This window comes from Thermobia domestica, chromosome 6, assembly GCF_964235325.1.
Source record: "Thermobia domestica chromosome 6, izTheDome1.hap1.1, whole genome shotgun sequence".
In the NCBI taxonomy this organism is placed as follows: Eukaryota; Metazoa; Arthropoda; class Insecta; order Zygentoma; family Lepismatidae; genus Thermobia; species Thermobia domestica.
The window spans coordinates 38,459,834-38,484,908 of NC_137459.1; the positions used below are offsets into that span (position 1 = coordinate 38,459,834).

The following is a 25,075-nucleotide window of genomic DNA, read 5'->3' on the forward strand; positions in this document are numbered from 1 at the left end:
TAAATCTCCCGAAATCGGAACTTTCTTTTGGTCAATATCACGGAAACGGTAAGTCATAGAGAGATAATATTGGTGTTAATCAATACCTAAGAGTATGGTAAACATTTTGGTTCCGATAATAATTGTTTTCAACCGGCCAATTGGCATTGGCCAAATCCGTGGCCAATCGGACAGTGGCCATCGGTTACTATTTCGTACCAAAATATTTTCCATCATCTTAGGTATTTTTATTTTATTTTTTATTTATTTATTTATTTTTTTTATTATTATTATTGGCTCAGGCCCGTCTTTCAGATCCGGTATCTGAAAAATTAAACCGGAACGGGTTATCATCATTGCATAATCTTAGGTATTGATCAACATCAATATCATCTCTCTACAACTTAAGGTTCACGAGCTATGGGTCCTTAAATATCTAGAAATTTTGCCATTTTTGACCAATATCATTGGAACGGTAAGTCATAGAGAGACGGTATTGGTGTTAATCAATCCCTAATAGAATGTTAAACATTTTGGTACCGACATTAATTGGTGGCCATTGGCCAAACTAGTGGCCAGTTGGACAGTGGCCACCGGTTACTATTTGGTACCAAAATATTTATTATCCTTTTAGATATTGATCAATACCAATATGATCTCGCAATGACTCACGGTTCCCGAGGTATGGCTCCTTAAATCTCTGGAAATGGCCATTTTTTGGCAAATAACTCGGGAACGGTAAGAGTGTCGCGGAAAATTTAATCACTTTCTCTGATAGTTTTTGAAACTCTATCGAATGCAGGGTTCAAAATTGGAAAAATCGCAAATAACAGAGGGACGGACAGATAGACACACAGACATAGAGAATTCAGTAACGAACTTTTTAAGTTCGTTGAACATGTTAACTTTATTGTTATTATATACGTGAAGAACACATTATAAGATATAACTCAAGCTCACGTCTTCCGTTAAAAGAGAAAATTACGTATTTGATTCCCCATCCATCGAAAAGTTCATTTTCGTATATGTTACTTTTTTTTTGGGGGGGGGGGGTTCACAATGAAAGACTTAAGATTTTCTTAACGTATTAACTTTACTTTCTAACTTATTCAGATTTGTGTAATTGAAAAGACTTTTTTTTTTTTTTTTTTTTTTTTTTTTTTTACATGTAGAATAAAGTCACACTTTTCAAGTGATTAGCATATTAACGTTAAAGCTTACCTCTTTCTTACTTGAGAAAAAGAAAGAAAAAATCTTTGACATTTAATTTTGAAGAGGTAAGTGCGGTATGTTTCATAACTTAACGCATTAATCAAAATCCTTTGAGTTATAATTCAATTCGGAAATAGAATTACTAAATTCGGAATTAATTAGTGCAATAATCACTCTGGTTACAATTTCATTGGAAACCGTCTGTGTTTTGGTGAGTTCTGTATTTTATATTGTTATGTATTGCTTTGTCTATTTGTTCTGTATTTTATAATAATTTTCATGTAACTTCTCTTACAGTATATTTTTGGAGCTCTTAGAGATTGTGTTATAGCAATAGATTCGACTAAACACAACTCATCACCTCAAGTACTGAGAGACATTTTTGAGGAGGAAGTGTATGGCTACTTTAAAGATCAGGTATATTGTCAATTTTTATCTGATGTTAATCACGAATTTGGTGTTCGTAAACTTCTACGAAGGCAAGCTTATGAAATTACATACATAATTTATGTAAATTAAATATACTTAAATATGATGAGAATTTTAATATGATGATGAGAGATGTGACAAACACAAACAAACACGTGTCCATGGGTTTTCTTGGCATTCTACCTCCTCAACTCTCTCAGTTCCACTTACCTTTATAAGCTAAAGGTGTCATGACGGTGGGACATTTTTTAAATGAAGGTATAATGGACTAGTACTAAATGTGTTTCCTCAATAGGCAAGACTGGTGGTAGGCTTTCTTGCTTCAGTCTCTACAGGAAGAGATGGCGGAAAACACCCACCTCCCGATCTAAACGGAAAAGATACCTTTTAAGCAGTAGTGATCTAGGAAATATTAATCTTTCTGTAAGGTAATTATGAATAAGTAGTATTCCGCAACGTGAAAGTTTAAAACTAACGGAAGTTTGAAGTCGATAATGTGCCAGCATCGTCAACTCTCCTAGACTTGAAGGATATTACTCAGATCATAGAAATAAGAATCATTGTGAGTCGTCGGAACTATGCTACAGCTGCCAAAAAATGGTATTGAGAAGCACCTTGTTGTGACCTTCAAAACCGCATATAGTGGATTTCCGATGGTGAAGGATATTTGGCAGCTGTACTACAATGACAACATGAGGTTTATGAAATGGCCTTTATATCAATAAACTTTAATGAGCCAGAATTTAATTGTAAGTTATAATCAATATAAGCTGTAGCGCCGGTTTGATTTTTCACTGAAATAAATTTTACTAGCCAGTAATGCTGAATTTATGGACCACTTTAATATAATGAACGAACGCAGAAAAGGAATTTTTGTTATGCCTTATAGGCTAATAAAATCAGCCATGATGAAGTAAGGGAATCTCACGGGCTTTTTATTTGTTGTTACATCGTCTAGTTACCTCCGTACCAAAGGATCATTTTATTACTGAGTCACTCTGCCCATCTAAGAACTTTGCTTATCATCTAGAAATGAAAACGAAGTACTAACAATATCTTTATTTATTTATTTATTTATTTATTTATTTATTTATTTATAGAAGAAAAGGAGTAAGAATAGTATAGGTAGATTATTTTCGGAACAGCTGTGAGCATTCGTACGTGCAGCTCTGTATCCAGTCGCACAGCATGACGTTTCTACAACAGCGCAAAAACAATTGGCTAATAGCTCACACATACCGACCACAGCACTTTCACTGTGCGCAATTCATCACTCCCCTCACATGTTCCGGCTCGCTGACTAGCTTCGCGCCAAAAGTCATTAGCTGTTCCGAAAATAATTTACCTGTACATATATATATATATTTATAGTTATCACAGTGATTTATAATTAACATAATTAAAAATAATATTAGATGAAATGACATTAATAACAATAAAATGAGGTACTTAATAGGCATTATATCAATAATATGTATGTAGAAAAAGGTATTGAATAGGAAAGGAAAACGCTAAGAGAGAAAATTAAAACAAGGAAAATACGCATAATTGATGATAAGATATCTGTAAAACTTCTTTTATTCCAGAAACAATCCTCTTCGAACTCCAGAAATAATGAAAAAAAATGACATTTACTTTATTTATTTTATTTTATTTATTTAAGAAGAACACAACAGGTAATTCTACCCAATTACAGTGTTCATATCAGAGTTACATAGAATAGCTGTAATATATTTGCGAAATCTATTCTGACTCATACCGTGTATATCCAGAACTTTTTTACATTTACTCAGTTTGTTGTACACTGCACCCATCCTCCACGTTGGTGACTGTTTTGTTGCATTTGTTCGAGATTTCTTACAATAAAAGAAATTTCCATTACCCACACGTATGTTTCGATTGGCTGCTCTGAGATGAAAGGCAGAGACCAAATCCTTACTATTTAATTTATTATTTAATATTTTGTACAAGAATATCATGTCATTTAACACTCTTCTGTGATTGAGAGACATTGTGTTAAAATTTTCACTAAGAGAAGTACTGTTTTCATATATGGGGAAGATGTCTGTTCTCTTGTACACCATAAACCGCAGAAATTTATTTTAAACTCTTTCTATTCTAATAGAGTCTTTCTTCGTGTGGAGGTTCCATATAATTGATGTATATTCTAATTTTGATCTAACAAATGAAAAATATAATTTCAGTAAACCATTCGACTTATTAAATTCCCTTCCCATTTTCAAAATGTATCCAAGATTTCTGTTTGCGTCATTTACAATTTGATTTATATGATACTCAAACGATAGTTTGTTATCGTATATTACACCCAAGTATTTGACAGTTTGTTCCCCCTTTAATTGTTTTGCATTTATCTGAATTTATGTTTAACAAGTTGCTCTTGCACCATTCATTTACTCTATCTAGATCCTCCTGCAAACTGACACAGTCCTGTGCTGTTGTAATTCTCCTATATAATTTTAGATCGTCTGCATAGAGTAGTTTATGTGATGTTTTAATACAATTAGGAAGGCCATTAATGAATATTATAAAAAGTTAGATCCTTGTGGACTCCAGAAAATTGATTGTATTCGAATGATCTACAGGATTTATAAACCACATATTGTTTTCTGCCCATCAAATATGACCTCATAAGAGCAATTAACTGATCAGAAAAGTTGAGAAATTTAAGTTTATTCACTAACAACGTGTTGTTTACCTTATCAAATGCTTCCGCAATATCTGTATAAACTACATCTATTTGATTATTACTCTCAATGTATCAACTAGATGGCCAGTGAAGACAGCGAGATTTATTACGGTGTATCTGCCAGGAACGAATCCATGTTGATAATCCGATATTACTGGTTTAATGTGATTTTCAATGCGCTTATAAATTATGCTTTCAAATATGTTTGCAAATGAGTTTAGAATACAAACCGGCCTATAATTTTGAATTTCTTTGCTGTCATTATTTTTAGGAATAGGGCAAACTTTTGGGGCCGCGGTGGCTCAGTGGTAGAGCGTTCACCTCTGGTGCTTGGGGTTCCGGGTTCGATCCCAGCCCCCACCAAGTGGACTTTGTGGTGGACAAACACCGTGTGCGTGGGTTTCCTCGGGGTTCTCCCGTTTCCTCCCACTTTCTTCGTTCCACCATTTCATTCATTACTCATCATCACCGTTTCCTTTAGCCTAACCGGCATAATCGTGGGACGTAAAACTCAAAGATTTCATTTGATATAGGGCAAACTTTTGTAAGTTTCCATTTTGCTGGAAACGTGCTGGTTTGAAATATTAGGTTAAATAGCATGTGTAAAGGTAATAAGAAACTCTCTTCACAACCTTTTATTACATATGATGGTACATCATCGATACCTATCGAACACTTTAATTTTAGTTTTCTGATTGCTATTTGAATCTCGTCCACTACTATTACTGAATTTATTAACAATATACTTGCGGTTGAATAAAAACTACATTGAGTGACGATTGATATTTCAAGAAAAGTCTACGTGGAGATCTCTATTCTTCTATTGCAATTCAGTCACGTTATCCATTAGAATGAAACATACAGAGCATATAAATCTTTGTTCAAATAAGTATTACTATAAAATAATATTGAGAAGGTTGTTCAATTTACAACTGTTTTTATCGCTATATATTTTGTCAAAGTATTAACCAGTCAAATGTTGATTTCAGGTTTTAACTCGTCTGTGCCATGAAATTGAAACAGATTTAAGGCTTCATGTACATTCCCATCTTCAACTGGATGACAGGAATCCGTTCAAAGTTGGTGTTCAAGACTTTTCACCGTTGCTGAATCTCAAACCTATTCGTTTCTTTGATAAATATATCAATATCAAAAGTAAGTAGAATAATGTATAGATCTTACATAGAGGGTACTGTATATATGTACTGGCAGAAGTGCCCGTTTATTGCACGGGAAGAATATGTTTTAATAAATATAAAACCGGAAATTTGGATATTGTAGAAATTGGCACCCTATAGGATTATATATAGTAATTGTCATTACTTATCCTCTATTTTTTTTTATTTTCATACGTATTTATATACAAAAATTGTTTATTATTTTATGTTCACATAAAACTGTAAAATGAATAATTTCCATTTCCATTGATGCTAAAATGCTGCCCAAAATTTATAAATTTCGATGAAAAATTTAAATTTGTATCGGAAATTACTACGCGAAAAGTAAAATCTAAAAGAAACACTGATATATATATTACAGGTGTTAAATTTTGATGGAACAAAGAAACGCAAGCTTCATACCTTAATACACAAAATGTTAGCATAAAACTATATTGATATGGAGGGAATGGCTATGATAAATAATCATGCCAGTTCAAGGTTCTAAGTGTCACTATTAAGGGACAGGCAATTCTGATTTTGGCAAGCAGTTCCAGTATTTTAACCAATATCCACCGTAACAGTAACATACGCAATTTATTTATTTATTTATTTTTTCGTGATGCATCAATATAGCTGGTTTTCCATAGTATACCGCATCCTTTAGGATTTCGCTAAATTAAAATCTATGGTAATGGTAAGTCAAGATCAAACATTTTCAATCTACGTTACTCGAACATCAGCCTCACCGCCATTTTGTTTGATTATCTAATAATCGCATAGGAAATCTAGTATTGATAATCTAAATGCGTCCCTGGAATTAACGCGCGCTTTTTTGGTGCGCATAATTCCGAGTTTAATTTCCGGTAGTAATGCAGAATTTTCTGTATTTACTTAGCATAGGGAGGTAACGGGGAATTGTCACTTGATTCGGTGGAACTTAATGTACCTTTTAAACACGAAGGTCAGTGGGGACATTCGGCCGAAAATGCGTAAGAGCTGTTGGGTTGAGTTCCAAAGTTAGTCATCCGTTTCTAGCAAAATTTTGAAAATTTACCGGGAATAAATGGATAATTTGCTCGTTTGTGTGCTTGATAATATTGTAAAACTTTGTCTCATATAGGTTTTGTGGGTAGAGCATTTAATAAAAAGAGCGTCCGAAATCGACTCCCACTACCAGTTTTATTATAAAACTTCCACTATAAAAGTATTTTCACAAAATACTATACAAAATAATCTCTCTAATTTGAAAGGTTAGAAATAGGTAGTCTTTGACCGTAAGGTCACAGACAGGGTCTCCACAGAGCCCCGTAGCAGGCTAAGCAGAGGGGAATTAAGGAACCAATGCTCCGTAGCAAGCAGAGGCGGGTTAAGTGGCCAACAGAGCTCCGTAGCAGGCTAAGCGGCTGAGGTTAGGATTCCCAGACAGAGCCCCGTAGCAGGCTAAGCCAGGAGATAGGATAGGCGTAGTCCCATAGCAGACTAGAGGCCTGGGGTTAGGTTACTCCGAAAGTCCCGTAGCAGACTAGAGGAGGGTCACCAGAAAACTGGAACTGAATTGCCTTTGTCCATCCAATTTATAGGGTTCCTTGGGTGGCGGTGGCGCTGCTGCTCCGATGTCGTCTTCTGCTCCGTGGGAGGGGCCAGAAGCCGTCGTCTGCATGTGATTATAGGTTCATCTGGTGGGAGATCCTGTTGCCGAACCACGGGGTGGTGTTTGTAAACACTGATGCGTGGAATTGTTTGTTTACAATATCACATAGGATATTACAATATATAAGGAGAGTGGAAATTGTATTTTTATATAAGCAGTTATAAACGCGGAACTATCCGGCAAACAGAGGAACTTCTTCGCGCAAGGTTACCACATGCTTGGATTGTGGGAAAATAACGAGCATTTGTATTCTGAACATGACTGCAGGTGTACAGAGACGCTCCATTTGGTATCCTTACGCAAAGACGAGAAATTACACTATTAATTTTAACAAAATGGATCCAAAGTTCACTAACCCGATTCTACGCTACCCTGCTTATTTATACCTTACTGCTCTACCCTATCCTACCCTACTCTATTATAACCTTATAAAGACGTCCTAAAAATATATGACTTTTAAATTTTCGAAGCTGTTATTACGCTTTTTGTTGAAAACCAGGCGGACGACCAACTTCGGAATAAATGCCGAGCCTTTTCAGACCAGCCATCCTAAATGAGGTTTTTCCTAGGTTTTTCTTGTTCACACAAGAAAATTCTGGGATAGTACCTAAAGTACAGGACCTAGGCCACTTCCTTCCTTTCCCCTTCCCCACATAGTGTGACCTCCAAGGGACGTCATCCGTCATACGTGACAGGCTTAAAGCCATAGATGCCGGTAATGCCCTCCTGAAATATGCATAAATAAAATAAATACCGAGACTACATGAGATGAAACTTATCGCTTAAAGTCGGATGCAAGACAAGGAGATGCACCAGAAATTGAACACAAACACACAGAAAGCACGCGCGTTAGCCACTTAGCTACGAAAAAGAATCTAATTCAATTAAAACATAGTAAACCAACCTAGGAAAAAGCAAACAAAAAAGAAAAAATAATAAATGACAGAAAAATTAGAATAAACAACCAAATTGACACACAAACATAGTCAACGTCTTGCGAATGAAATTAGAAAAATAAACACACTGCTGAACAAGACTGCACTTATTTAATATAAAAACACATTTACACGTGACGTTTCGATCTTCTAGCCAAGATCCTCATCAGACGTACACTGCTACGGTGCTTGCAGTGTACGTCTGATGAGGATCTTGGCTAGAAGATCGAAACGTCACGTGTAAATGTGTTTTTATATTAAATAAGTGCAGTCTTGTTCAGCAGTGTGTTTATTTTTCTAACAACCAAATGCGACGTGCTGGTCTTACATCATTCAAGCAGAAACCGTCTGACGAAACCATATTCCTTCGTGAGGCATAACGCATTTCATTCGGTTTATGGAAAATACCAGTGTTATCATCAACTTGTATCCACAATATGATTACCTTTTCTTTCCTTTTTTCTGTAGGTTATGTTGAGCAGTATTTAAATCAGACATTCTATAATCTAACTACAGTCGCTTTACATGACTGGAAGACATACGGTGAAATGAGGAGCTTGGCGAAACAGAAATATGGCTTGAAGACAGTTGACGATCATTTGCCTAGTCAAACACTTGAACAGGTAATTAATCGGGAATCAAGAGAAATGGAAATTGGAGTAAATGTGTTTTTAAGAGATTTTGGATCAATCAGTACATCGTTTACGCTGTGTAGTTAATAATATTAAATCAGTTCAATTATCTACGGAGATGATTAGTGATGATGATCTGATTAAACAAATAATCATAGTGGTGGTTGCTAATCCCGAACAATATAGTGTCATAATTTTCATAAGTTGCTTATTTAAAAAAAAAAAAAAAAAAAAAAAAAAGACAAATGAGAAAGTTGTTTTTCCTTTACATTATTGGAAACATATTGCTTATACAGCGCGCATCCAGATGTGCAGAGCAATTTTGATAGACTTCCTTTAGAATAGCATCTAAACCGTATGAAGCTCTTTACACCATCAGAACAAGATTTATTGCTTACCACCGATTTTGGGAAATATGAAACAGTAGGAAGCCTATTTTTGGTGAGAAGGGTCTCTGGTTTACTTCCAAAAAATGTAACTGTGATGCACAATATCATGTCCAAGATTTTTCTCGAGGTTCTCCACATTTTCATTTCTCCATTCATTAACTTGTATATCATTCGCTTTAGTCTGAATAATACAACCGGGCGACATGAAGACTAATTCTTTCTTCCTTTATTTTTTTTTAAAGTCATTATTTTTCGAGGTGCTTCTGTTGTAAGATATTAGTCATTTTGAAATTCATTTGTGGTAAAAAGAAATCCTCAGGTTGCATTTCAATAGCTTATTTATAAATACTGTAATTTGTTCACGAATTTCGACATCATTCTGAAGAATTATGAAAATTGAGCTTAATATGATTTGTAGTTAATGTAATGCTCAAAAGCAAGTTTATATTAGGAAATTACATTACAAATAAAGTTAGTACTGAGGTAATGAAATAGTAACAACACAGAGTTAGATTTCAACGAGAATCTAAGGTACATATCACAAAATTTATCACAGCTCTCGCAGTAAAAGCATTAAGAACATTAGGTTGCGTTTTAAAGCAAACAGTTGAAATTATCATAGAAAGTTAAAAACATGTATCAACTTCATGGCTTGATAATTAGTTTCTCGCTTTTGTACTAGAGACCCGGCTTTGATTCACGGTAGAACATGTGGTTAGATCCCATTTTAAAATGTAGGTTCGTATCTTATATACATATATTTATCTCTCTCTCTCTCTCTCTCTCTCTCTCTCTCTCTCTCTCTATATATATATATATATATATATATATATATATCCTCAGTTCTGCAAATGCACATTAAATTAAAAAATAAAGAAAGAAAATACGAATTAACATGAGGGAAACGAGCAGAAATCTTTCCTCCTCTGGAAAAATCTATCTCTGATAAGTAAGATAGAAATTACTTCCTTGTTGCTGTAATAGTGTTTGCAGGAGATTACATTTCACGAAATTTCAAACTTATTCTGTAGCAGTGCAATATTTACCTCTCGTTTTGTACCTCCAGTCAGGATGTCAACGAACAGTTAAAATGTATCATAAATTATGCTCTTAAGAAGTCAAGTTGAATCTGCCCTCATCTTACTCAAATTCGCACGTTGGTAATACATAAGAATTGACAGTCTGCCAAAATTTGGACTAATAAAACAGTAATTTTATTTTTAAAAATACATAACAGTTGCATTTTTTTAATTATTTTTTTTAGCTTCTTTGTTTAGACGCAAGCGTCTAATAAGGTTTTTCATTTTCAGGGTCTAGATGTGCTTGAAATCATGAGGAACATCCATATATTTGTGTCGAAGTACTTGTATAATTTAAACAACCAAATCTTTGTTGAACAGTCCAGTAACAACAAACATTTAAATACGATTAACATCAAGCATGTAGCAAATTCAATCCGAACTCATGGTACAGGAATAATGAACACAACTGTGAGTATATGTTTTTTGTGCTTATATAAATTATATTTGCATGAAGAACACAGTAGTATGCAGTAGTAGTCGTAGATAAAATGCAAAGAAAAGTGGGTTGATAAATGTTTCGTCTAGAGACTTGAGGTTTAGGCATTTCATTGGTATCGCCAGATGAGCGAAATTGTGTCCTTACAGTTTGGTCACATCAAATATTTCCGGGAGATCAGTTATTTACCAGGACTTACTAAACTCACACGTTATTGTATTAAGGGATCAAGATCATAGTTCGCATTTCGTAGCGTTTATGTATTTCAAGGCTCCTCTCATTCGGCGGTTAACCATGCTTAACCCCTTGCACTGAAATGACGAGTCTAGCTCGTCATGGCCTCCCGGTGACATCGCACAATGACGAGCTACACTTGTCATAAAATTTAAACTATTGTAGCGTCACGTAGGGTTACTATATTCATGTTTTGAAAGTTATATAATGTTAAACTATCTGTAATACACTTTTATAACTTCAGTTATCAGAATTCAGAAAATAAATCGTAGTGGAAGGGGTTAATCATCTTTTTTCAGATAATAGCTAATCAAACTTGTCAAAAAGAAGTCGAATTATTAAATTAAACTGTTTTCAGCCCATGTTTACTAGGACTTCTATAATGTTACGTGTAAATAATATCTTCTCAAAATGTGGCGACATCCTTGATATAAATATAATACAAAATGTGTTTTATTTTCAACGAACTTATAAAGATTGTTAATGAATTCTCGACTGATTAGATTGATTAGATTGTGTCTGTTGTGATTTGCGACTTTTTTTAATTTTAAGCCCTCCATTCGATAGAGCATTAAAAACTATATGAAAGAAGTGATGGAATCACTCTAACCTTTCCCCAGATATTGGACAAAGAAAAGTTCCGATTTCGGGTGATTTAAGGAACCATATCTCGGGAACCGTAAGCCATAGAGAGATGATATTGGTGTTGATCAATACCTAAGAGGATACTGAATATTTTGGTACCAAATAGTAACCGATAGCCACTGGTTATATCTGCATTTTCAATATATATAAGGTGATAAAAAGTGACAGCTCAACATAGCTAATTTAATACACCCCCAAATACGCAGGTTTCAAATATGTAACTGTATTATCTATTGAATTTAATAAAATAAATTTAATATACAATTTCATATTAATTCCAAAAAGATTAATTCTTTTAGAGTTTGTTCTGTTAATGCTCGAAGACTGTTCAACTAGTTGTTTTTAAATTTACAGCAGAGTCATGTATTCTATTTTCTCTTTTTCTTCAATGTGATATTAGCTGTCATTATTCGGAACTCAGAATTCCCAGTGTTTTGTTTCGAAAATAAAAGCACTAAATAAAGATAAATTTAGTCCCATCGTCAAAATGTAACAGTAATTCTCTTCGTGTAAATCTTTTTCTTTCAATTGACCACTTGTATTTGAAATATTAAAGCTGAAGCCCTATTGGATCAAAAGATCCAATATATTTCAATCAAAACTTGTAGGCCTTATGTCTGGAGTATAGCCGAACTCAATCTATGAGTTAACCCAGTATGATGTGCTTATTCCGCAAAAAAATACGAAAACTCGATTTAGGAGCCGTTCAAAAATTTTCTGGTCCTTTTATCCAATTCACCTAAAAGATCCAATATATTTCAATCAAAAATTTTCTTGAAGGCCTTATATCTGGAGAACTACAGATAGTGTAGCCAAACCTAAACTATCACTTAACTCAGTATGGTGTGCTTATTTTGTAGAAAATGCGAAAACTTGATTTAAGGGCCGTTCAAAAATTTTGTGGCCCCTGATCCAAAAACTAATTATTGACCAAGATCGTAATCTTTTGATCCATTTTGTTCGTTTGTTTGTTTGTTTTCGTAAAATTCTTGTTTCTTGTGTATCACAGGTAAATTTTACATACCAGTTCCTGCGGAAGAAGTTTTTTATCTTCTCACAGTTCATGTATGACGAACATATCAAATCAAGACTGATTAAGGACATTCGATACTTCAGAGAGAATAAGACGATGTTGGATCAGAAGTATTCCTACGAACGAGCAGATAAATTTAACAAAGGAATTCGTAAATTAGGACTAACACCGGAGGGGGAAAGCTACTTGGACCAATTTCGAAAACTCATCAGTCATATTGGTAGGTACTATGTGACTTTTAATTCCTTTTCCTTAATTGAATATGTTCTTTTTTGTGCAGTTTCCTAATATTATTATTAATGTCAAGAATTCATACATGAGTAACACCATTCGTTTCATAACTAAGGAAAACCAATAAAGTTAGATTGTATCTGCTGTGTGAAAGGTGTTAAGTCCAAAAATCATAAATCATAGTCATTTGACAAACATTGGGATTGAACATTTTTTGCTTGTTTAAAGTCTTAAAAAACAAAGTTTATGAAGCGCTTTACACTGCTGGTGAAATGTTGAGTGTTTTATAATTGTTCCCCACAAAGTATTATAAAAAGGTTTTTAAGTTCAAACGTTTAGAACATTTTGGACTTAACACCTTTTACGCAACAAACACAGATATGGCTGGACAGTAAAGAGGTAGTTGATGTACAAGCGGTTTTTTTTTTTTTTTTTTTTTTTTTTTTTTTTTTTTTTTTTTTAAATATAGTTCAATAAAAATACAACTATCCTAATGGAATCTGGGGCTCTTGGAGTTTTATATATATGAATGCAACAAATTGTCTGGAATATTTTGTGGTTAACTTCCGTTTGTTTCTCACTAGGGTCAATTACCCGCTTCGCTGGGTTAATATAAGAAAAATTAATAATATGTTCCGTTAGTCAGTCACTTTTATTATTACTGAAGCGCTCTGAAATCAATAGAAACAAAGAAAATATAATGAAAAATCACAAAATAATAAAAAGTAATCTATATAAATAAAAATTAAATATTACTGTTGTGGGCTGAATTTGGATTTAAACGGGATCGGAAGTGTCATTGTTCATCTCAGCGACCCCGAAAACTGTGGATTCGGCACTAATATAGATCATTTTCGTTCATTTATATATATATATTCCACCTCTCCTAAGTCGTACCGCCAAAGTGAAATGATAAAAACCATCCCAGGCCAGAATCTCTTCTATGTTGAAAATTTGATTGTGTTCGATCGGGTGGTTCAAGAGTTGTTAAGTCACAAACAGAGTGACTTTTATTTATATATATATATATATATATATATATATATATATATATATATATATATTATACGTGATTGATATCGGTGATAAATTGTTTGTAAATATTTTTTTTAGATGTGCTGTAGTTATTATGAATATTTTTGTTTACTTTTTTCTACAGGCAATGCGATGGGTTACGTTAGAATGATTCGATCAGGTGGCCTTCATTGTTGCTCCAATGCCATTTGTTTCATCCCTGATTTGGAAGACATCGTGAACTTCGAAAGCTTGTGCCAAGAGGAAGGACTTTCCGAGACCTGTCGAGAGGCCGCTAACAAGTTGGATCATGTTATAAGTAATCTTGTCAGAAACTTTGCTGAAGGAACAGAGTACTTCAAGGTTCGTCTTTTATGTCAAAGTTGCTCGTAATGTGTGACTAACAAGGGAAGTACTTGGGCTCGAACGGGTGAATACGCACAAAAAGGAAAGCATGTGTAATGTTAGCACCCCGAAAGCAGTGATGTCCGTTTTTCTGCATGATAGCGTAAAGGTACGCAAGAGCAGGGAAAAGTAGAGCACGTAGCATACTTGCGGAAAAAGGTTAGATGGATGGAAAAATCGTCGAACACGTATCTCATTATTTTTAGAGGCACATGTTTTGAATGGAAAAGTTGTGTCCCAGGGTCCCCCGGAGGGTCCCAGACAAGGTCCAACCAAAATTTTGAAATGGTAAGAGGGGTCAACTAGTATATCATTGGAAAGGTATTGTGAAAAGAAACAAGATGAAGCAAGTTCCGAGTTTCTACCCTCACCCTGTACAAAATGGTAGGCAGTCAAAATGTCAACACAGTTGTCATGAAAGAGTCTCTGACCACTATTTTGCATAGAGTGCGCATACACACTCGGAACTTGTTAAAGCTTGTTTGTTTTCATAATATCTTTCCAACGATATACTACTTAACGCCCTTTAACATTTGAAGATTGAGAGGTGGACCCTGTCTGGGACCCTCCGGGGGACCCTGGGACAATATGCAACATATGTGCCCTGAAAAATAATGGGATACGTGTGCGCCGATGTTTCCATTCATTCAATCGTTTGTGCAAAAAATTACCTGGAGTCAGACTTTATAGACGCCCTTTAGTTATGGCACGTACTCTACTTTGCCCCGCTCTTGCGGACGTGAACACCATCTTGCAAAAAAACGGACATCACTGTTTGCTTCTGGGGTGCCGACATGCTTTCTTTTTTGTGACTATTCACCCGTTTGAGCCCAAGTACTTTCCTTGTAAGTATACATTAGACTTTCGCTTCATGAAATTTAATAAAATTTAAATTTATAGGAGAAAGTATTTCTTTCAATTATTCATTATCGGCTACCAGTATAACAAGAAGTAAATAAAGGAAAAGATAGCTTGTCAACTTCTGTTTTAGGATTATTTGATCTCCGTACATTCCTTTTTCCTCCCATGAGAGCGTGCAAAATTTTGCTTATAAATACTACAAAATAAACATTTCCATCAAAAAGAAGCTGAACAAGAAGCTTACTGATATATTTTTTTTTTACTTTCCTTCTACAGTTGCTGGTAGATGTATTTGCTCCAGTGTTTCGAGGACCACAGAACATGCATTTGCGTAACTTCTACATCATCGTGCCCCCGCTCACAATAAATTTTGTAGAACATTCCATCACATGCAAGGAGAAGATGAGCAAGAAAAATAAAGTTGGGGCAGCATTTACAGATGATGGATTTGCCATGGGTGAGGATAATATAAATACATAGTTTTAACAACTAAGACTAGGAATATAAAATCGTAATATTTGTTAAGTATCATAATCTTACAGGCTGTGTTTAAGAATACTAAAATAACCTTATCTGGGGATATATTAATAGAAAACTGTATATTTAGCTTGTACTGTGGATGAAAAAAGGTTTATTTAGAGCAGTGACGGCTAGTTTATATTGAAATGAGGGCCCGAATAAAATAAGAATTATGCTTAGAAACCAAGCAAATTAAAAATAAATAGATAAATAAATATGTAACGATGTCAGTTTAAGGACCTGGTATTACTCAAATATTAAAAAAAAATGTTTAATACACAAAAGAAGAATCATTGCTCTTAATGGGAACAGTGAGGTGTGTCAAAATTTCGTGCAGGAGGTTAAAAGAGAAATCATGTATTTTAATTAATTTTGGGCCGGATACATCTCGCGGGCTGCCATTTGGCCATAAGTTATTTTGCTAATTGATTTCTATTGAGTTGTTTAACTTCGCAAGTTAGAGTCCTGTAAGCTTATGGAAGCTCTTGAGTTTCCTCTTCTGCCTGCCTTTGACTTTCCCTAGAAGTAGATGAGGTTTGGATTCCATGTTAAACTGTCGATCCATTTCTCATATAGCTTGGTGCTGAAACGGGACGATCAAAGTTAATCGAGCGGTCACGGAGGCGACATTTATACCGTCTTCTAAGAAAAATACGCGCCAGATTCCAATGCGCTGGGTTAGATTGGCTGGGCCGTCAGATTTTCTGTAGTAAACAATTAACAAGGCATAGCACTTGCCCAGTTATTTTCATATTTTCGTGATATTGCGTTATAGTAATTACTAAAAGCGCAAAGCTGGTAAAAATGCCACCACGCGAGCGCTGGTGTAAGTTACTAAACGCAAGCTCGCGAATGTTAATCAATCAAGTCAAATGCAGACTGAGCATTTAAGGGAAATCGAACTCACGAACATATACAGCATTAACGAGCGTGCTAATCATTTGGCTTTTCAAGCTTCGTTTCCGAATATAACAATCATCAGCTGACATTCTAGAGTTGGTAAATATTTCCGAAGTTAATGTAATTCTTGAAATATGTAGGAGAGAGAATTACAAAAATCTCATAAGTAAAACTACACAAATTCCACTCGTAAATGGACGTAGTGTAGAACTGTTGTCTTTATGTGTATATAATGTGAGACAACAATAAGTATAGCTGGAAGTTACGTGTATCGTTAAAATGTGTGTTTCTTTGGATTTGTATCCTCGTTTAAATCCACACTTCCATTCATTGTTTGCTTGTTTCTAAAGTTGTATGATCTTTTTTTCTTTTTTTCCTTAGAAAGAATAAAATGATCTGTTTTGACAAATTTTGTTTTTAAAGATTGGCTGAATCATTAACTTTTGTTTCCTTAAAATTCTCGCAAGATCCTTTCTTGTTTCAGCGTTATCTTAGAAAAAAAAAAATGTTATCATTTTCTATAATACGAGGTGCGTTCGGAAAGTAATCTCCGATTGGTCACTGTACGTGAAGTAGTGGGGGCACCGCTACCATCTTTGCACAGACGTGCGGCGGTAGATCAGTCTACATCCACCCATGGTAGAGTGAAGGTTGTCTGATCACTAGTTCCACTTTTGTAGCGTCTCAAAATGTGTGCTGCAATAGAAAACCCAGCCAAGTGCGAAGTGCGGGCTGTTATACGTTTCCTTACGGCAAAATAATATTCGGTAGTAGTTGTTCATCGGCAACTTTGTGCCGTGTATGGACCAAGTGTGATGAGTGAAGGAGTTGTTCGTTCATTTAAAAGTGGATGAACAAACAGTCATGGCGAAGAGAGGAGTGGCAGGCCACCACTGGTCACTGATGAACTCGTTCAGAAAATTGACGAAAAAGTTAGTGAAAATCGACGTTTCACAATCTGGGAACTTTCCAATGAATTTACACAGATTTCCAGGACTGTGTTATATGACGTAGTGACACAGAGGTTAGGCTACAGGAAGGACTGTAGCTCAAGGCACAGGCGGGAGATTTTTATGCTGATGGAATTTCTAAGTTAGTGTAGAGATATGTCAAGAACTTGAATGTTTATGGAAACAAAGTTGAAAAATAGAGCAAAGAAGTAGTTTTCAGATGTATGTAATAAATTATTCTTATTTTGTTTGGTGTTTCTGTTTTAACCAATCGAAGGTTACTTTCCAAACGGCCCTCGTACAATTGCTTATATTTATTCTAAATATAATATGAATGTATTACATACCTACCAAAGGAATAATAAGTGAAAGAGAACATTTTTATGTCGTACGGGGAAAAAAGCATTGAAATATGAAAATTAATAAAGAAATTAACCAAAAGATAACGAAAGATTATGTTTTCACTATCTTCTGGAAAGTGTTTTTCTTTCTACTTCAGGATTCCTTCGTTTCAGCTATGTATATTTTGAAGGTAATGTTGGGTCGTAGGTAGAACACTATTGCAGCACAGGATTGTAGCGTCAGTTCTAGGTTACGTGGGTTTTGTAGTATACGAAACACTTACATGGGAAGATTTTACTTCATACATTCTTTTACACTGTCACTTTATCATCAATCAAATTACTTCTTGGCGAATGATAGTTGCTATTGTCTCCTTTAGCTTATGTTGCGAGGCTAAAGCGGAGCTAGTCATTTATATTTGAAAGTATTAATAAAGTTTAATATCTTAACAATATATATATATAGTTTTAGGAATTTTTTCATATTAATACTATAAATAGTAATTTCAATTGGTAATTTATTTGCACCGAAACATAACTTTATAGATAACGTTTAATAATGCCTTCTTCCGTGTTAGTTATGGCTTGCTTTTCTTTGTAGGAGTGGCGTATATCCTAAAACTTCTAAATCAGTATGCAGAATTCGATTCTCTGCATTGGTTTCAGTCTGTCAAAGACAAGTACAGCAAAGAAACGGCTGCGTTAACTAAACAGAGGGAAGTTTCTTCGAAAGATGATGAAAAGCTTCAGCAGACGTTGACACTTACTGCTAAGAGGTTGGATATGTATCAACAGGTAATTACACGTCTAATATAATGTGTCCGTACATTTTACGTATTTGAAGTACATTTTTGGAAGACTTTTTTTTTTTTTTTTTAATGTGTCTTTTATTTCATATTCGTTATGAAGTTAATTTGTGTATAAACTTTAGTCCAGTGTAGGCATTAATTTTCAGTTGCGAGAATAGATTACCGTTACCGGAACTTTTCATACTCAGCACTAAGAATTTTTGCTAATAAGCATAGTTTTTCATCTTTAAGGGGCCGCGGTGGCTCAGTGGTAGAGCGTTCACCTCTGGTGCTAGGGGTCTCGGGTTCAAACCCTGCTCCCGCCAAGTGAACTTTGTGGTGGACAAACACCGTGTGCGTGGGTTTTCTCGGGGTTCTCCCGTTTCCTCCCACTTTCTTCATTCCACCATTTCATTCATTACTCATTATCACCGTCTCCTTTAGCCTAACCGGCATAACCGTGGGACGTAAAACTCAAAATTTCATTTCATTTTCATTTTTCATCTTTAAGTATATTCCAATTGTTTGCACATTAATATATCCAAAATGTAGCATACATTGTTGAATCTTTGCCAATAGAATTTCAGGCACTGTGCGATGATTTATAATTTTTTAAAAAGGGATTTTATTCTTTAAAAATTATCTAAAGCACTAAAAATCAGGGTGTGGGAGACCTAGGTTTGATTCCCGGCGGGAGCTCATCTGGTTCGGATTCCACGTTAATCAGTAGGTCCACGTCTCATATAGCCTCGCTGCTGAACGGGACGTTAAACTCAAAATCAACTCAACTCAACTAAAAAGCAGTTTCTTAGTGCAGATTACATATTCTACATATTCTTATGGTTGCTTGTGGTTGAAAACTTATCGACTTTTGTCCCAGAGCAAGCGGAGCTGTACTATATTATATCCGTGTTTTGTCTGAAGTCTCTCCTGTTTCCTCCCACTTTTTTTGTAACGTTAGTTCTTTCGTCGTTATTAATTTGTTTGTATCACCATCCGCCTGTCCTTGAGTCGACACGAAACAATCGCACGACGTTAAAACTAAAGACTTAATTTTATTTCTAAACATGTGCGTGGTTAGGAGGGCAATATCCAGTGAATAATTTCGTGTCAGCTATTGAAGTGGCATAATAACTTCGTGAATGAAATTACTATAAAATGCAGTAATCCAGGCAATTGTGTTGCAAGGGACAGTTTGTTTTAAATCAAGCTATTAAATCGTATCACTGCTTTGCCACCGCCTTCTTTCCAACTGTAGACTACTACAGAGTTTTCTTTTTCTTTCTTTCTTTTCTTTTTTTTAATGGCTTTTGAGTTCCCTTGTAGTAAGAACAAATTGGCTTGATGTGGAATGGTCACATATTAGTGCTGACAACTTCAATATATTTACCATTTAGCGTATAGTGTTTCGAGCTGTATCAATAGATTATCGACTCAATACTTTATGATTTCCTCATTGTTGCATAATATCGGCTTGTATTTGTAATGACTTTTAGTTTTGAAATATTATCATCGTAAGTATTCTGCCATTATTGGTAGATATCTTACCGCAAGATTCCATGCATTGCAACATTAACTAATCCTTTTGTATTGACATAAGAATTAATCACTTTAATAGCGTTAAATAATTTTAGTCGTCGTATTTTTTCTTTTTTTTCCTATAGGAATACGATCTGGGACGCTGGTCAGAATATGATTTCTACCCAGTGTCTTTAACCAGTTCTTTTCCTTGTGATATATCCTCTGTATATTGTTCTGACTATCCTATTATTTCTAACTTTTTAAAATTAGTTTTCGGTTCTATGAAGCTGACTTTCTCATTGATCTCTGTCAGGGTTGGCTGGTTTAAACCTTGGTTTAAACAAGCTGGTTTTCTTCAAATAATAATAATAATAATAATAATAATAATAATAATAATAATAATAATAATAATAATAATAAACCAACTGGTTTAAATTAAAAAAACAAACGAAAAATACTTTAAATCGTGTGAACTTAATGGTGACGTTTCCACATATCAAACCATCCGCATTACGTTTATCTACTTTTTACCTTTTAATCAAGGGGTCCCGTGTTCAATTCTCTGTCGAACGACGCCCATCTTTCAAGTGTAAACCAAGTAGCGATTTGAGGTGTGCCTTTAAGCGAAAGTCTTCTCCGTGATAGCCTTGGTATTGCATAAGGATGTTAAGCCTAAACATACGAAATGAAACCAAATTATATATTTCTACTTGAATGAATGCCTATTGTTTTATAAAGAAGCCAAGCTTGCCTCTTATGATAGAAATTGACAAATTTATCAACTGCTTACGTAGCTTCCAACATCAACTTGGATTTGACTTTGTTTTAATTTTATTGAATGATTTCTACATACCAAATTTGTAATTTAATACCTTAGTTTTAGCGTAGTGATTATGATATGTTAACCTTAAAATTTTACATACAAACACATTTAAAACAATAACAGGATTCCAATGGCTAAGGCGGGAGTTTCCCGATTTATATATAATTCTACTTGTGTAACTGTTTATCTTTTTGTTCTTTTGAAATGACTCTTGACAATTATATTAACAAGTACGCCTATGTAAAGATCAGTAATCAGTTTATCAGGAGTCCTTCGTGAGTGAGTCGGCAATCGCATTTGTGATCAATTAGTCCCAGTTTCGTGTCCAAATGGACAACTTCTCTTGGATGTAAGTCGAGAAGCAGTTTGGATTCCGCTTTAAGCTTATGTGACCCCTTCCAGCATAACCTTGTTGTTGCATAATAACACCAAGGCGAAACAAAGTAATTTCTGTCCATATCTAATATAAATACATAGAATAAATTATTTAAACAAAAAAAAAAAAAAAAAAACTGGTTTAAACAAAAAAACCTGTTTTTTTGGTTTTTTCAATAAAAACTATGGTTTTTGCCAATCCTGTTCTCTGTACGTTTCGAGGGTCTATGGTCGTTTTCGTTGCTCCTTCTTTGTATTCACGTTTTTGCTCCTTATATTTCATACGAATCACTCGATCGTTCTCGTAAGTAGCAAACTAAGCTTTCCATGGCGTTACAGCCCACGAATATAGCTTCAACGCTTGAAACAAATTGACATCTGTAAATATGGGAAGTTTTTCTGAAAAGAAGGCTCTCAGGATGTATATTTACATGTTCTATACAAGCATTCGCCTGCTAAAATTCAAGAAACCTATCAGGATAGCCAAATAGCCGCGAGATTGGAGCTCAGGACGTACAGATTGTGGAGAGAGAACCTTAAACGCATTTGATTTTCATTTAAATTTAATACCTTTACTAATAATATTACATATGGACTAAATATTTGCTGCTGGTTCTACTTTCTTTCTTCAAGCTTATATAATTGCCGAAGCTCCCTGTGTCGTCCTTAATTTGATTTTTCATTTTGAAAAGTCACAAGGACAATATATATATGTCGTACGCGATCTATAGAACTCGGCTGATCTTGATTCGAATTTGGCAGGGAGTAGACCTCCCTCTGGTTAGTATGTTTGTACGAGGGTAAGTAAAAATTATCTGCAATGTAGTTATAACTTTTCTTACTTTGTTGATATTGAGCTCTGCCCTTGTTTATTGTCATGCTGTTGTGGTCATGCTATGAAAGTTTGATCCTAATTCCTCCATTTGTCTTCCTTTGTTGTAGATAGATCATGGCTGCTCCATTAGAAGTTTGCACAAAGAGGAACAATGAGCAATGATCCGGGTTTTGTGGTCGAAAGGTGTACTCATATCAGGGGCCGCAATCCATTCATAAAATCCACGAAACATTCAAAAATGGTCTCACAATTGTTACACACGAGGAAGGAGCCGGACGAGCATCTATAGCTCTTTCCTCATGCGTAACACTTGTGTGACCGTTTTTGAATTTTTCAATCCATTCGTAGACACTCCGTTGCGGCAAGACTGTTCCCGTATTGTGCCGGCCTCTGATACACCTTCCAACCACAGAAAACCGGATCACTGTTCATTCCTCTTTGGTGCAAACTTGTAATGGAGCGGCCATGATCTATCTGCAACAAAAGGAACACAAATGGAGGAATTAGGAACAAACTTTCATAGTATGACCACAATAGTATAACAATAAAATACACGAGGACACAGGTCAATATGAACAATGTAAGAAAATTTATAGCTGCATTGCGGATAATTTTGGCGTACCCTGGTATTCAGTATGCTTAGTAATATTTTCCTATGTAGATCTTTGGTTCCCGAGTTATTGACTATCAGAGTTCGTTTTTGACAGTCACATTTTCGAAAATAATAATAATAATAACGAATTGCTGGTTACAACAAGAAATAGAAAGAAATGCATGGAATGGACCTGCATAACGTTAATTTGAGATTAAACATTCAGTGTGAAAGTTCACAAATACAGGATAATAATTTTTTATATATGTACTGAACGCTTTTGCATTATTCGGTTAAATAAACTGAAGAAAAATCTTTATGGAATAACGACACCACTGCTATTAAATAGGGCAAGAAAGCAACTTGTTCCGTCGCCTACCAATATCCATATCGTGAACGCATAATTTGGTATACAGGGTGTTACAAAAATGTGTCACTATTTTGGGAATAGATTTCTCACATCAAAATAAGAAAAAAAGTTCACATGTTTAGTGGTCGGAAGTGCATAGTTTCATAGTTATAGGGTGCCGAAAACATAAAACAAGTGAACTTTAGAAGTTCATAGCTCCACTACTATAGGACCTATCGTAGTTGACTCGAGTCATCACTGAGGAACTAGTATGTGAACTATCCAAATATCCATCTTTCAAAACCTCCGGTACTTGCACAATCATTTTTAGAGAGGCTGTTTGGGAGTACTTCATCACTCTCCACACACCTCTCTAAAAATTGGTCTGCAAGTACTGAAGCATTCTTAAACATGGATATTTCGATATTTCACATACCAGCTCCTCAGTGAAGTCTTGATCCGACTACGATAGGTCGTATAGTAATGGAACTATGGACCTTTAAATTTCATTTTTTCACGTTTTCGGCACCCTATAACTCCGAAACTATCCACTTTTGAGCACAGGTGTCCATATGAACTTTTTTCCTTATTTTGGTGTGAGGAACTTGTTCCCAAAGTTTTGTGACACATTTTTTAACACCCTGTATAACAATTTCAATTTAAGAGCTGTTCAAAAAGTGTCTTTTTTACCAAATTTCACAGTTGTAAACAGCTCTACACTATGAGTGTTCTGATTGGTGTTGTGAAGATTGCATGTAAACATATAATAAACATAAGTGTGGTTTATAGGCCACATTAATCTTCTGTCTTCTTCTGCCATTTTATTTGTTTATTTATTTGCTTTCTTATCAAATAAGCTGTAAAAATTAATTTTTCTCTTTTTTTCTTTATTTTTACAAGGAATTTGACCTGTTATACTACAGCCTAAGTAGTGCAAGAATTTTCTTCCAAAAGGATAAACCAGTTCAAGACGACGATGGAAAGAAAAATGATTCACCTTCTGAAGTAGCTGCTACCAACAACACGTCATCTGCATAGACTTTAGTTATGTCACAAAATCCGTGAATGCTCAGGGAACCACGAAAAAACTCTTCCTTTTAATTGTTCCTTGTGAGTTACCTTGTGTAACAGAAACAATTTTGTTCTAAACATAAAAGTGTTGTAAAAAAAATTATGGTAAAATTTTAATTTAAGTTATTTTTTAACTACCAGTCAATGTAGTTACTTAAAGAAAGTAGGGAACACATGTTTAAATTCATTACATTCAAGTTTATGCTCCATGAAGTTCCCTGTTGGTACAAAAATTGATTTTGTCCCTTTATCTCCATGTCTTCGTTCCGATTATTCCAAATAGCAATAAATTGTATCGTATTATGTGCTGCAGTTGTTACGAAAACATATATGTATGAAATATGAACAGAATGATAATGGACGTTTTCGGTAACCTTGTATCGAAGAACACTCACCCCCAACAGCAAGCTTCCCCTTGCAGATTTTTTTTTTTTTTTTTTTAAATGTAAAAGGATTTATGCCATATTCAAGGGTTGTTACTGGAACATATATGTGTAAAATAAGAAAAAATGAACTGAGCAGTTTGGAAAATATGTCAAGAAATAATAATAATAACTATCAATTGTATACTTGTTCATACAAAATAAGTTATGCTGTATTATAGAATTTGAATGAAATATTTATTTATGAAATAAGAATATAATGAACTGAACAGTTTTTCAGAAAATTGTTTAAATGAATTGAATAAATGTTCTCATATATAAATATTCATTGTTATTTATTCCTTACTAGTTAAATATACCCATGCTTCGCACGCGGGCTGTATTTGGAAGTCAACGCCTGTGGGAGTATCACCATTGATCTCAGCCACCGCGAAAACTATAGATTTGATACTAATATCGGTCATTTTGGGCTATTTTTTTTACATGTTCCGGTATTCTCCCCCGCTGACCCCCGGCCCGCATACAATTATAACTAAATTTGCAAGTCATCGCTAATGAAAGTGTCACCATTGATTTCAGCGACCGCGAAAACT

The 25,075-nt window shown here is 34.7% G+C and overlaps 1 protein-coding gene across 1 annotated transcript in view; it reads left to right on the forward strand.

The window, feature by feature from the left end:
* Positions 1-24,804, forward strand: part of SWIP (strumpellin and WASH-interacting protein) — a 78,309-nt gene extending 53,505 nt beyond the window's left edge. The window contains exons 11-19 of the mRNA XM_081761540.1: positions 1,489-1,608; positions 5,317-5,482; positions 8,542-8,696; positions 10,405-10,584; positions 12,501-12,744; positions 13,915-14,132; positions 15,312-15,492; positions 18,347-18,540; positions 23,929-24,804. Coding sequence (XP_081617666.1) covers positions 1,489-1,608; positions 5,317-5,482; positions 8,542-8,696; positions 10,405-10,584; positions 12,501-12,744; positions 13,915-14,132; positions 15,312-15,492; positions 18,347-18,540; positions 23,929-24,066 — 1,596 coding nt within the window. The 3' untranslated portion in view covers positions 24,067-24,804. The remainder of the gene's footprint in view (positions 1-1,488; positions 1,609-5,316; positions 5,483-8,541; positions 8,697-10,404; positions 10,585-12,500; positions 12,745-13,914; positions 14,133-15,311; positions 15,493-18,346; positions 18,541-23,928) is intronic.
* Positions 24,805-25,075: the final 271 nt, after the last annotated feature.